We start from the raw sequence: 14,549 nt of genomic DNA on the forward strand, positions 1-14,549 counted from the left end.
ACTATTTCATCCTGTCAAAGAACGAGTTTGAGATGTGACGGAGCACGTGATTTGTTGTAGTGAACGAATACGCCCTTCACTGAACGAGTTTCTTTTGAGTCTGAACAAGATCGAGAGATCTTCTCGTTCATGAACGAAATGACAGAACTGGTACATGTCGTCCGTGAACGAGTTGAATGAACTGGTACATCTCGTTCCTGAATGAAATGATGAACTGGTACATATCTTGTTCATGAACGAAATGAATGAGAGTGTACCGGGTCAGTCGGCCATTTAGCACGTCAATCTCGATTAGCAATCAGCAGAAAGCGGATGCAAAGTGCAGTTATAGGTACTGTGCACATACGCTTGTTTATATATTCATATTTAGCATACAAAACATAACTCCATGTTTAATCCTCGATTTATGAATGTTTAATTGTGTGACGAAACAATTAAAATGTTAATTATGCAAGAAAACCTTGTGCTTTGGTCATCTGAACAACTTTAGACTTTATTTAATGATTATTGTTTAATGATTATGCACACATTTTAATAAAGCCAAATCAGTTTTGTAAGAAGTGAATACGTTCGTTGACTTAAGACATAACACATAATGCTGGGTACACACCATAAGATAATCGGGCTGATTTTGGGCTGATTTCTCCCCTTCCGACAATCCTAGGTAATGTCCCGATTATCTTGGTGGTTCTAAAGATTATCTTATCAGATTTTCCTGTGGTGTGAGGTGTGTTAAGAGTAACTGAATCTGCTCGGAAGAACATCGGAGGCGCCCCGATTGATCATTTTGGTGAACAAACTGAAAATGAACGAATCTCTTGAAAGAATCAAAATTCCCACCACTAGTTTATTCAGCTGCAGCAATAGGCATTTCCTGGATTTCTTCTTCGGGGCATATTTGGATTTTCCGCGCAAGAGCGCCCTCTGGCCTTCGGATGGAGATTTACTACTGATCACAGAACTGTGCTTCACTGAAAGATACGTATGACAATCGCAGCTTTTGCCTAATCGCGTTGTGCAAAAAAACTAAACAAAAATAAGTATATTTAACAATTTCTTCTCCTCAATGTCGGTTTTTGCTGAACATTCACGAGAGTACCACGACGTCGTCAAATATCTTAACTTGTGTTCAGAAGTTGAGCAGAGGTCTTACTGGTTTGGAACGACATGAAGGCGAGTAATTTATTACAAAATGTTCATTTTTGGGTCAGCGATCCCTTTTACGCCACCTGATTCAGATCACCAGCTCAATAAGCGAGGGCTCCATGAACTCAGCTGAGTGTGTCAGACCAGAGAGACATACAAAATGTGCAGAGCAGTGGGTCCCCAGGACCAGGATTGAAAACCTAAAATAATAAAATAAAATAAGATAAGATAAAATAAGGGGAGACGGTCTAGATGTAAATTGAATTCCATGTGGTCACAGCAGAATCATTTAAAACACATTAAACCAGGTGTAAATGGTAATGCGTCTCGGGCTGACCGCTTGTGATCGGATCAATGAAAATGTATCTCAAGTCAATACCAGGTGAAAACAGGGCCAATGAGATCTTAATCTTTTGCAAGCTATTCACAGGCCATGGTTTCCGCAATAAGATACTATCAAGAAGGTGCAAAAGAAATCCTAAATAAACATCTGAATTGTATTCAGGTTTAAATCAACAATTTAAATGACTGGAAGATTATAATTATTTTTAGTAAGAGTTGGAATGTAATTAGTTAATTCCAAACAGGGTAACATGCCCCATTATAAAAGTGTGTGCAACCAGGCATTTTTTTCTTTCTTAAAAGTTTCTATTTATCAGCTGAATGAATTTTGGAATTTTGTTGATTTCAATATTACATTAAACGTGGAACAAGGGTGAGCATGACTTTCAATACCCTCTGTATGTAGGTTATGTCAGGACAGGACCATTTAAACTGTAAATCTGTTTCACAGTAAAGATAATTGTCATAAATTGCCATGGCAATAATGTCACAAACATTATTACATTGCAGGCTTATTATTATCATATTACAGGCTTTGTTACCTTCTAGAAGAATACATTTTGGAGTGGAATATGATTCAGACATTTCTTTTTAAAGTTCACCCATTAGATGTTTTAAAAATCTGTCACAATCCAGTATTAATATTATAACTCAAGAATTTTTGTTGTTGTTGCTTGTTTTAAGTTTAGAAAAAAACAAAACAAAAAAAACTTGACTACGTGACTATTGATTCCACTTCTCAAACACAACATAGGCTAAACATTTTCAAGCTAGAGGAAGAGTGAGCACACCAAAAGTATTATCATGTGGTTTTGGGTTTCCCTTTCACTTCAGCAGCCCTGCCCTCTTGCCACATGGCCTGCCTTTTGTCATACCCACAATGCCTCACGGTTACCTTTAAGCCACTCCTGAGGACGGCTCCTTTTATGATCGCATAGTCACCTGATGCAACCTTGAAGTGCAGCAGAGTAAATGTAATGAGGCACAAGGTCAACACACATGCACACAAACATAGAGGCGCACACAAAACCTTCCACCTAGTAATCAGAATTCAGTATAATGCACAAACACAATGTAAATATAGCCAACGTCAAGGTCACAACAAATACTGATCAATCACCTAAATGTGAACCATCTGGCCTTCACAAGCATGTCTCTCTTTAACCACAATAAAACATCATAAACTTATATCTTTGAATTAGCATACGGTCTGTTAGCAAATAACATGTACATGTAGGCCTACTTTTCTTTCATAAAAAAAAAAAGTTTCAAATACATGCATATAGAACACATGTACATTTTAGATTTTGTAACTGGTCACCATCTCTGCACAACATGTATTATTCATCAAAGTTTTGTGTTATGTATAGTATTTTTGTCACCCTGATACCACCGACATGTGAAGCACCCATGGCATACAAATATGAAGTGTTCTGACACTAGAATATACCTAATAAACAAACCTCTACCTGTTTTGAAATGTCACATTAGCTTTAACAATATCGGTTTTTACATACAATTATTGATAGGCATTTTGCTACATACATGCCACATTAACACTACATTCTACTGCTACAGAGTACTGAATGGCAAACCATATGAGAGCACCTATAAACCAATACCAACAAAATCAAAAATAACACCGTACACCTTGACCAAGGCAAATCTGACACTGAAAGCGTTCAAATGCCCCAGATAATTGATCCTACATTATAAATGTTTTGGCATTTTATTACGTACTGTTTTAATCACTGAATGACCCGTGTTGACACTTTTTTTGTACCCCTCTATATACACGGGGGTGAACGGTAACTTCTCTTAATCATCTGTAACTTCCAACAGGCGGATCCCATATTAGTGAGGTTAACCTGCACGCAGACACACCCAACACCACCTATAACATTTATTTCAAACACCATATCTTTTCCAAAACTAGCGAACAACCCATTAAACCTCATACGCGCGTACTTTTAGCCCAAAACGTTGTCTAGCTATACAGCGCTCTAGATTTGACACACAGCCAGTTTCCCTCCTAACGTGGCCTGTGATCGAGCTTCGTTGTTGCATCTTTGCGAGATCGACAACTTCACAACTCGACCACAGCACACTTACTTTTCGTGGCAACAGAAAGCAAACGACAATTCGTGTTTTATCATCGAACGGCTCTTGGAAATAAATACGCCTTGAAGAGAACCACTGCGAAAACATCACATTACGAGACGAGAAGCCCGAGATAATGCAACAACTCGAAGCGTTTGTCGACATTAAGCAACTTCAAACGCAGCAATACATACCAGCTGTTCAAAGCACTCGAAGAAAACGCGTTGACATGTAGGCCAGTTGCAACTTCCAACCCGTCCACTCCGGCTCGAGCGAGTATAAACGTACACTCAGCGCGAGCGCGTTGGGTTTATTCCTGGAAACTTTGTTTCTGTCCAGCGCTAGTCTGTACAGCAGTAACTAGGCGCCATGTTTGTGTTTTGTTACTTCGGTGCGCTCTCGGGTTTCTCGGACTGACTGCTTGAAGGCGGATGGACCCGCCCATGAATGACTCGCTGCTCCACATTTCCTCTCTGCACATCATAACGCCCCATATCTAGACTAGTGCGCGCCATGCTTAACAGGTGGCTGGTATAGTTTTTCCCAACCCACAAAACATACAATTATACTTTTTCTCAGCCGATCAATGGTTGTGGTTCCTGATTGTACATTTGCATAAGTCAAAAGAAAACCAAATATAAAAAACGGTTTGCAAATAAAATGCTCTTTATTACAAAACATTAACAAACAATATTTCTGGCCAATATTTACCCTTAACAATTAGTTTGTACATACTAAAGTTTAGTATAGATGTCATAAGAATTGACATGGTTCAGACAAAATGAGTCGCATTAAAATGTTTTAACGTACTTGTTAATTAGGCTGATCAAAATCACATCAAGCTGCAAGTGAAATTCATGGCAGACACATTTTGCATCATACATGTAAAAAAAAAAAAGAAAGTTGTTTAAAGATATGTTAGTATTCATCAAGAGTCAAATTCACTAAACTGGGCAGGGTGAGTTTCTCTGCAGGAGGAGGGGAAAAACTCTCAAGCTTGTCCAAATCAAGAGAGAAAAGCCTCTCATCAGTAGTCCACTGGCTCAAACCTGGGCTCTTCCTTGCATGTACTGGGGACTTTTCAATATTGGAGTCGTTGAAATGAGATTCATCTAAAGAGGCCTCAAAGCACACCTGTGCTGTCAGTAAGGGAGTTTTTCCATCAAGACATTTAAATTCAACAGGTGATGAGATAAGTTCTTCCTCTCGCTCCTTGTTACTATAACGTACTTGTTAATTAGGCTGATCAAAATCACATCAAGCTGCAAGTGAAATTCATGGCAGACACATTTTGCATCATACATGTAAAAAAAAATAAAGTTGTTTAAAGATATGTTAGTATTCATCAAGAGTCAAATTCACTAAACTGGGCAGGGTGAGTTTCTCTGCAGGAGGAGGGGAAAAACTCTCAAGCTTGTCCAAATCAAGAGAGAAAAGCCTCTCATCAGTAGTCCACTGGCTCAAACCTGGGCTCTTCCTTGCATGTACTGGGGACTTTTCAATATTGGAGTCGTTGAAATGAGATTCATCTAAAGAGGCCTCAAAGCACACCTGTGCTGTCAGTAAGGGAGTTTTTCCATCAAGACATTTAAATTCAACAGGTGATGAGATAAGTTCTTCCTCTCGCTCCTTGTTACTATGGATCTCTGCGGAGCCATCACTGTTAAATGACAAGTCATCCTCAAAAAGGTCTGGGAGCTCCTCCTGAGCAATGCTGAATTTAATAACATCACTTGACCTTTGACTGTTAAGAGCCTCCAGTTGCGAGGAGTCCCATGACACAGTTGAGTGGAGGGTTGACCCCTGCTGGACAGGAGGAGTGCAATGGGCAAGAGTAGCTGAAAATAATAGAGAAGGTTCTGGACTTGGTCTGGTGCAAGGGCCATTCACCTCAGCCACAGGTGTCTTGAGCCAAGAAAGGCTGTCTTGCTGATTCCAAGTAGCTTGTTTCTTCTCAGTCATGCCTTCCTCCACAGCTTTTCTCCATGAACTTCTCACATCTTTGACTAGGGAGAGTTACATTTATTTAAAGACATTTCCAGTGAAAGTGACCTAAACATTTATAACTCAAATACTAATGTGTAGACGTCATCAAAAGACTTATACTTAGACTCTCAGGGGTGCGGCACAGCTGTTTCCTTGCTGAAAAGGGATCAGATATGACATTTAATAACTGTCCCAGGTCCACATCACTCCTTCCATTGACTGGACTCATAATCACTGCCTCTGCAAACTGAAAACCAAAAAGCAAAAGTAACCTTTTAACATTGCACATGCATTTGTATAACCTCTAACAGCGAAATGTCTGCTCCGTATCTGTCCGTGGCGATTTCTCTCAATTCGCATCGGTCATCAGAGAGCAGGTTTGATATAGGGAAAACTTGTGATGGGTAGAGCACTGCTCAGGACTGCCCATGTATCAGTTTCCCGGAGCAAATTGTACAAAACACTAAAACTACAATAACAGTAAGTTTAATATGTGGTAAATATTCCACATACTTGACTTGCCAAGTTGTCACACTCCAAATCTAGAATTTCAGCCTTGTTCTTTAGGACAGAGGCCTTCATCTTAGAGTGCAGATTTCTCCTGTGGGAAGCCTGTAAAAAGAGAAAGGAAAAATAGAATAAAAAAAATAAAATAAAAGATGGAATCAAGATAGAATTAACTGCTCTCCAGAGGGTCACCTGAGGCAGACCCATTTGTAGAACCTCTAACAGCAAAATGTCTGCTCCGTATCTGTCCGTGGCGATTTCTCTCAATTCGCACCGGTCATCAGAGAGCAGGTTTGATATAGGGAAAACTTGTGATGGGTAGAGCACTGCTCAGGACTGCCCATGTATCAGTTTCCCAGAGCAAATTGTACAAAACACTAAAACTACAATAACAGTAAGTTTAATATGTGGTAAATATTCCACATACTTGACTTGCAAAGTTGTCACACTCCAAATCTAGAATTTCAGCCTTGTTCTTTAGGACAGAGGCCTTCATCTTAGAGTGCAGATTTCTCCTGTGGGAAGCCTGTAAAAAGAGAAAGGAAAAAATTAAATAAAGATGAAATCAAGATAGAATGAACTGCTCTCCAGAGGGTCAACTGAGGCTGAAAAATATGCATGACCAGTTTACAAACATGCCGTTATCTTCTATGCTACATTATTTTCAGAGATAAAAGTATAATGCAAGCATACTTTCCATTATTTGCATGAACTTCAGGGGTTATTACAGAGAGCAGGGTTAACTTATCACAGACCCTAAAACACAACAAGGAATAACCTCATATAGCTCAGGGCATGTTCACAGTGAACACATTTTCAATATGCCGTTGAATCTAGGAGTCACCATGGAAACGGAGGCCAAGAAGAGAGTTATACTACTTGTTAAGTAGTCATTTACATTCTTAGGGCATATCACTAACTATCCGTTAACTATGCTCAAAGCCTCTTCAATAGGGCATGTATGCACCGAATACCTCTGAAGTAAACTAACTCTAAAACATAACCTGCCATGAATAAGTTGCTAATGTTCAGTTTTTGGAATAAAAATTTAGGTTATTGGTTTACTTATCCGTACACTTAACTCGATGTAGCATAACCTGCTTTCTGGAATACCCCATGATGTTGCTACCCATTTACACACTTATTTCTCCCTCTGAGATTAACAACCTGAGATGAAGTGTTTGTGCCAGCATGGATGTGGCTAATATGAAGAGGTACAAGCAGGAAAGTATAGAGCTTAACAATACAAAACTACCTGTATTGGACTGGGTGTCTGAGTCACAGACTTAATTTTAACCGGGTAAGTCATGGGAGTTTCACATGGTGGTGTGTCACAAGTCACTGGTTTTGGAGAAAAGCAGCTGTCAGAGGACAGCAAGACCCCCTTATATTCATCTTCCTCAGAAATGCTGTTGAAAAAAAAATGGTGGTTACATCTTTTGCTTTTATTCATTCATTCATGTCCATGAACTAATGTTATCTTTCCAGACTTTCTCCATTTAAAAACACTCAAATTGTGCTGTACGTTTTGATTTCTGGCTCCAGGTGGACTTCTGGTTCCAAATGGATGTCTGCCTCCATTCTCTCTGGTTTTCTTTGTGACGTTAGCAGTTCTCAAAAGTGAGGGAGAAAAGAAAAAAATATATATTACACCATATCTACAGAAGAAAAAAAAAAAAGTTACATAATGCAATCTTCCAAGCTGCTAACTTACCAGGTATTTTAAATGGATATTGTAAGATGATACTAGCCTCAAAGCTAGCCTTAGAAGCTGGCTCAAATGAGAGAGGAGCCATTGGGGAGACAAAGTCAAAAACCTGTTAAAGGTTACAGAGAGCAGATCAATCATACAAACAAAATCAGAACAATAACAATGATACACCAAACTAAATGTGTAACTTCTATATACCGTAGATACTGCTTTGTATAATCTGGACACTGCAATGTTTCAGAGAAGACAAAGTGACCTGCATGGCCAAATAAGCCTAAATAACCTCAATAGCTAAATCACCCACTGCATAGATTCAAAATCATTTAAGAGATAGCTCACCCAAAAATGAAAATGCTGTCATTTACTCACCCTAAAATTGTTCCAAACCTGTATGAATTTCTTTCAGCTGACAGTAGCTATTGACTTCCATAGTACTTTTTTCATATTATGAAGGTCAGTGACTACCATCAAATGTCTGGTTACCCACATTCTTCAAAACATCCATGTTCACTTCAGCAAAAGAGAGAAATTCATACAGGTTCTGAATCAACTTCAGGGAGAGTATATGACAACAAAATGTTAATTTTATGGTTGAACTATCCTTTTAATACCAAACAAAAGCAGTTATGACTCCATCTACGGCTAAAAACATCTCTTACATCTTTATTTGACCCTCTAACTCTAGCACTCTCTATTCTAATTTTATTCTTAAAAAAAAAAAAAAAACCTAACACTAGCTTCTCTAATCTTTTTTTATTCTATTTGTTTTCTTTTTATTTATTATACAATTAACAAAAGCAAAAAAGGCCTCTAACACTAGCTTGCTCTATTCTATACAATTTAAAAAAAACCTTGCTACGTGTACTGTGTTAAGCTGAGAGTTACAGCATTTGCATATCATTGCTCTTTTGTTGATTTTGATTGCTTCCATTGTCCTGATTTGTAAGTCGCTTTGGATAAAAGCATCTGCTAAATGACTAAATTATTTCAAATTAATTAATTATTACTTACAGGATCCTCTTTAAGATAAGAGATCAGAGGTGTTTTTTTCAAACACTCTGCCCACTTCTTCTCCCAGTCCTCCTCCAGCCTCCCAATGGAGACCTTCACCTCTGCTGCATTCTCTTTGATTAGTTTCCACCTGGAAAAGTATCACAAATCTTATCTTCTGAACACTTGAATTTAAGTGTTAATCTGAAACACTAAAATACTATATTCAAAAGGTAAACCAATATAAGTCCCCAAATTCATTGTGTCCATTCACTGCTTCGCATGCCTTTATACTTCAGGTGACTGTGAACCCAGAGGGTGTGGTCACAGATTTAAATTGCCAACACATGAATTAAATCAGATGCTGATTAATCATCAGAACTCACAAGTGACAATTTTTTTTTTTAATTCCCAATTAATTTTTATGATGAAATGACCAGGAGTTTTTCTGTTTGTTTGTTTTTCATTTTGTCTTTTATTGTAATATTTAACAAACAACTTTATTAAAGGACACTTAATTCTAAATGTAAAAGACACAATTTAATTTTTAAGATCACATTTATGGTACCTTATAAGCTTGAGGTTTTCTTTTGAGCGGCTGAAGAGCAAGGCATGCTCTTGGAGGTCTTGGTGTTGAAGCTGTACACTGGGGCCTACAATTTTCTCTCTCTCCTCTCTTAGGATGTGTAATCCCTCATTTAGAAGCTCCAGCAAACACACAAGGACAGGCTGCCCTCCCTTATACACGCTACCAACACTGGACTATGGACACAGACAGAACTCATTCATTGGCAAATGTTTCTACACCAAAATATCATGCTGACCTAACAAACTTTTAGGAAATACATGTTCATTAAAATGCATACCTTCTCTAACATGTTAAAAAAGTTTTCTTTACCCTTTCTGCCTATAGCTCTCACCTGGTGGGATAGCCTCTCCATCCTCTCACTCAGAACCGCAGGTATCTTGACGCTCAAATCATGCCCACCCAAGATGTACCAGTCTACCTGTCTATGGATCACACTCTCCACCACTTTTCGATCTACTTCAAGGGGGGATAAGACCCTGTCTGTCTCAGTCCAAAAGCCTCGCACCTGAGAATGTAAATTATCAGAAATGTAACAAGTAGTTATGATCAAAATGATAAATTATAGAAAAACTGAAAAGTAAACTTGGTGCAAACCTTTCGGTTTTTTGCAAGAATGTCTTCCTTCAAATCGGTGTTACTGTCATGTTCTCTACAAAAAAGAAACACTGTTTTAAGTGAAGTGAAAATGAAACCAATATTCTGTGCAATTTCAATTTACTTCCAACAGAGCTGTCAAATAAAATATTTTACAGATTTACTTAAGCAAGTGATCATATTTGGCATCTTCTGCATCAAGGTCCCTCAAAGATGTCTCCAAACCTCTGAAAAGTAAAAAAAATAAATAAATAAATAAAATAAAAAAATGCATAGATATGTAACTTTATCCTGAGTAGAGAATAAGATGTGGCAACAGTAGCTAAAATGATAGGAACACCCCCAGGTGTGCCAATTGTTTGAATCCCATATAGAAACAAGCTAAATCAAGTCTCTCGAGGTGTTGTGTCACTGGTGTTATATAAGGAATCTCCTATGCCATCAATCCTTTAACTTCAATGAGAAACGGCATCCCTTACCCAATACAATATTTGCCGTTTTGTGACGTAAGCCCCTTGAGACAGCAACCAAAGCCACTGGCTTGTGCAGTAAATTGCTTGGATAAGACTAAATAAATTACCATTTGAAAAAAATTGCAACACAAATTGCTTCCTGAAAAGTAAGAAATTTGAAGATGGCGATGACACAATGCTTTGATAGGTGGCATCAGTACCATCAGCCAATGAATTACTGTTTCTATACGAGCTTCAGACAAATCACCACACATAAGGGGGTTCCCATATTGTCATCTACCTATGCAGAATTGAGTGAATCTATGAAAGGCAAGTAAATAAAGTAAATGGTGTAAATATAAGATGCAAATAATACTTTCTATAATGTAACAATGATTCAAAAGATCTACAGTGCCTCTGAAACAGTAGGGGCTTTCGCACCAAGTAGTTCTAGAAATTTAGTTCTAGGAACTAACTAGCAGGGTGGTTCCTAGAGAACCGATTTCTCCCTCGGGCGGTTTTCCTGGTTGCATTCGCCGGTTGCAAGCAGAAACTTGAAGCGGCCAACAGCAAAGCCTTTATGCTTACATACGTCAACAACTGGTGAATTGAGGACGCCATGATTGGAGCTGTTTTTGTTGTGTTTTGGGTTTCGTGATAACGGAAATGGAATGTAAATGCACAATTTACGTGACTGAAAGAGCAAAATTTGGGCTAAGAGACGAAATCTCCTATGACAACTTGCAGTGTTACATATCGAGGCTGAGAAAAGAACACAACACTACAGACAACAGGTAAATGCCGTTATCGATGTTTTCCATGTTCATGGAGTAAGTATTTTTACATGGCTTTTTAAAAATGCCGGGTAGCCGGTGTTTCGTAAGCATTTGGCCAATCAGCGTACACTTACGTCACTGGTAGTTCCTATCCACCTTTTTCTTCAAAGCGGAAGTAAGCCTATGGGTGAGACTTCCGGTTCATTAGCCGCTATAGGTAAATAACGAGGAGAATAAGAACGTGCAGTAAATGGTAAAACTGTTTGCACTACAAACCAGTGTGTTCATAATTAAATAATACATTAAAATAATATAAGACACACCAACTTTCAATATCAAGCAGCAAAACGAACTGTTTTGTTCAGCTAAAAATAGCTGGACAGAGTGGACGCAGATGAGACCGGAAGCCAGACCCATAGAATTTACAAATGGCCGCGCCCATTTTTACGACAAGAAAAAGGTGGATAGAACTGTTTTAGACCCTATTCTGAAGTAGGAGGTCATTTAGTTCCTCCAAACGGAGTTCCTAGAACTAAAACCGTTCCTAGTTCCTGCAGTGCGAACACGCCAAAAAGCGGGTACTTCCGCCAATAGTTCTATGAACTATGAAAAGGTTCCTCCGATGCGAAAGCCCCTAGTAAAAAGGAAGGATTGCAGCCACTCACTTAGCTCTTTTCTGGTAGTCTTGAATGAGAAAGTCCTGCCCTACAGTCACTCTCTGGAATTGTCTCTTCACCAGGTGAAATCGTTTCATCTCCAGCTCCTTTGAACTCACTGGCACTGCAGCAGCCTCGGGGACCCAAGTGTCATCTAATTGTTAATGTGACAAATATAAAACACAATTATATCAATTAGAATACCCTCAACATGGCAATTTAATCCCTAAACAATACAAAAAAAAGCTTGATAATATACAAGGCTACATATTTAATGTGAGAAAATATTCCTTTTGAAATATTCCCTCCCCACATTTATAAGGAGACTGTGAGAGTGACCCCCCACAGTAATCTGTAAAAGTGAGATGGTGGAGTGCAATATGGAGCTTTCTGCTGAAGGCGAATTTCCAAAGAATTTTTTTTTAAAAACTCACCTTTGACAAAAGCTGTGAAGCTACGTCCTTCGAAGTGCGCATTTGAAGGCCAACTGCATCATGGCGGTGCGACCAAGCTGTCCCAATTCAAAGACCGCGTCCTACGAAGGCTGCGTTCCAGTCCGTTTTTTTATGCCCTTCACTCTCAAACTTCCCTCAGTCTCATTTACTCGGATGTACGTCAGTGACTACGTTTACATGGACATCAGTAATCTAATTATTTACCTTATTCTAAATAAGCTAATATTATGATTATGGTGTTTACATGAGTTGCTTTTAGAATATTCCTTTCATGTTCCGTTTTACATGTTATAGTACATAGTTCAATTAATGGCACACGTCATTACGCCCCCACGTGACGACACCCGACATCCCCTCCGGAATTTCACGTATAACCATATCGTTCGTCTTCGTGATGATGCCAAGCTTTTTGGGTGTTTCATTTTTAATTTTATGAAAGCTTCAAGTGCAGTTAATTATTTGAACGTGCATACAGACGATGGCTGTGGTGAAGCTCTTTTATTTGCCGTCAAACGGTTGAGTACTGCCGTGTGTGTATCCTGTCGGCGAAAAGTCCTACACGACGGTAATAATGTGATTAAGGTGTTTACATGTCTATACTGCACTTCAGTAATGCGACTAAAATAGTCTTAATTCGATTTCTGTTAACTTCGATTATGACTTTAGCCGGATCAAGGTAATCAAAAATCTCTGTTTACATGGTAGATTCTTAATCAAGAGTATTGTCTTAATCGTATTAAAAAATGGAGTTGTTGTCCATGTAAACGTCCTCAGTGATTACGTTGCATGAGTGCCCACTTCTGGCGGAACCCTTGCAACTGGAACGTCCTAAGCCCTTGATCACTTAGAATCAGCTATTCAGTTGGTTTATTGTTTAATTTTTTTCCCTTATGAATTTGTTTGGTGCAGCATTCTATATGTATATAGGTATGCCTGGACTGTTATAAAAGTAAAAAAAAAATCATATATTATAGACTTGTGTGGGGTGGTGATAAATGAAACACGATCTGCGATGACGTCACAATCGTGTTGCATTGTGGTCTCCACTTTTAGACATGCACTCGAGAACTTCCCTAAGCACTTCCCCTCGGGGGAATCCCCGCTGCCATTTTGAAGTGTGTTCCACTTCGTGAAGTGGACGAGGGAAGTTTATATGGACAGACCCTCGACCCCTCGATTTTGACAGAGGGAGCGAGTCTGCTTCATATGCACACTTCAGGCCGCTCCATAGACCACAATGCAACACTATTGTGACGTCATCACAGATCCCGTTTAATTGATCCCCACCCCAAACAACTCTATAATACATAAATTATTTTTTAAACATTTATAACAGCCCAAACATACCTATATACATATAGAATGCTGCACCAAACAAATTCATAAGGGAAAAAAATGTACACAAAAAAAAACAAAACTCCATAGCTGATTCTAAGGAATCAAGGGCTTAAGACATTCCAGTTCAGCCCATTCCAAGGGTTCCGCCATAAGTGGGCACTCATGCAACGTAATCAATGACACACATCCGAGTAAACGAGGGGGGGAGTTTGCGAGTGAAGGACATAAAAAAAACGGACTGGAACGCAGCCTGTTTCGCCAGCAAATTAAGGATACAACAGATGGATCCTTCGTAGCCTACCCAATCCCAGAACTCATAGCACGCCAGTGACGACGGGACTTTTATTCAAACAAAATAGCGAATGACAGTTCTGTGGCGGTCGACGAATACACTTATAAATATAAGTATTGTGTTTTAATTTACTCAAATAGCTAGTGAAACAAATGTTAAAAGTTAGGAGTCTTAAAAAATGTGAACGTAAACTAACAATACCACTTCACAGATTCATTTGTTAGGTGGTCTGAGGCAAAAGTTGTATTTATTAAATTGGGGGCTGAATTTGATAATTCCTTTACTTGGGACAAAAACTTGTGGCTCGGAGGTAAGGCATTACCCATCTGTAATATTTCCACTAGGACCTCTTGTGTTCACAACAATTAGCCCTCACCCATAAAGCCCACAACAATAAGACAAGTAGGCCTATAAGGCTACTTAATAAGTAGACAAGTCTTTCACTTGTATTTTCATTTTATTTCATATTTTATTTATATATACAGTGGGGAAAAAAAGTATTTAGTCAGCCACCAATTGTGCAAGTTCTCCCACTTAAAAAGATGAGAGAGGCCTGTAATTTTCATCATAGGTATACCTCAACTATGAGAGACAAAATGAGAAAAAAAAATCCAG

The 14,549-nt window shown here is 38.7% G+C and overlaps 2 protein-coding genes across 3 annotated transcripts in view; both read right to left on the reverse strand.

Annotated features, from left to right (window-relative positions):
- The window catches only part of dennd4c (DENN/MADD domain containing 4C), a 65,829-nt gene extending 61,814 nt beyond the window's left edge, over positions 1 to 4,015 (reverse strand). Inside the window, exon 1 of the mRNA XM_016242667.1 lies at positions 3,783 to 4,015. The gene's annotated coding sequence lies outside the window, so the exon portion shown is untranslated. The remainder of the gene's footprint in view (positions 1 to 3,782) is intronic.
- A 374-nt stretch (positions 4,016 to 4,389) lies between these two features.
- haus6 (HAUS augmin-like complex, subunit 6) overlaps positions 4,390 to 14,549 on the reverse strand; it is a 35,880-nt gene continuing 25,720 nt past the window's right edge. The window contains exons 5-18 of one of the 2 annotated variants that reach the window (XM_016242680.1): positions 11,859 to 12,003; positions 10,130 to 10,192; positions 9,966 to 10,020; positions 9,703 to 9,876; positions 9,351 to 9,544; positions 8,804 to 8,933; positions 7,796 to 7,898; positions 7,607 to 7,694; positions 7,337 to 7,490; positions 6,509 to 6,607; positions 6,088 to 6,186; positions 5,695 to 5,821; positions 5,218 to 5,594; positions 4,390 to 4,800 (exon numbers count right to left, since the gene is read on the reverse strand). In XM_016242680.1, coding sequence (XP_016098166.1) covers positions 4,507 to 4,800; positions 5,218 to 5,594; positions 5,695 to 5,821; positions 6,088 to 6,186; positions 6,509 to 6,607; positions 7,337 to 7,490; positions 7,607 to 7,694; positions 7,796 to 7,898; positions 8,804 to 8,933; positions 9,351 to 9,544; positions 9,703 to 9,876; positions 9,966 to 10,020; positions 10,130 to 10,192; positions 11,859 to 12,003 — 2,102 coding nt within the window. In that variant the 3' untranslated portion in view covers positions 4,390 to 4,506. Of the gene's footprint in view, positions 4,801 to 4,829; positions 5,595 to 5,694; positions 5,822 to 6,087; positions 6,187 to 6,508; positions 6,608 to 7,336; positions 7,491 to 7,606; positions 7,695 to 7,795; positions 7,899 to 8,803; positions 8,934 to 9,350; positions 9,545 to 9,702; positions 9,877 to 9,965; positions 10,021 to 10,129; positions 10,193 to 11,858; positions 12,004 to 14,549 lie in introns of those variants that run through there. The other variant, XM_016242678.1, reaches the window with a different exon arrangement.

The sequence above is a fragment of the Sinocyclocheilus grahami genome, unplaced genomic scaffold (genome assembly GCF_001515645.1).
Source record: "Sinocyclocheilus grahami isolate Dianchi unplaced genomic scaffold, SAMN03320097.WGS_v1.1 scaffold668.1, whole genome shotgun sequence".
NCBI lineage: Eukaryota > Metazoa > Chordata > Actinopteri > Cypriniformes > Cyprinidae > Sinocyclocheilus > Sinocyclocheilus grahami.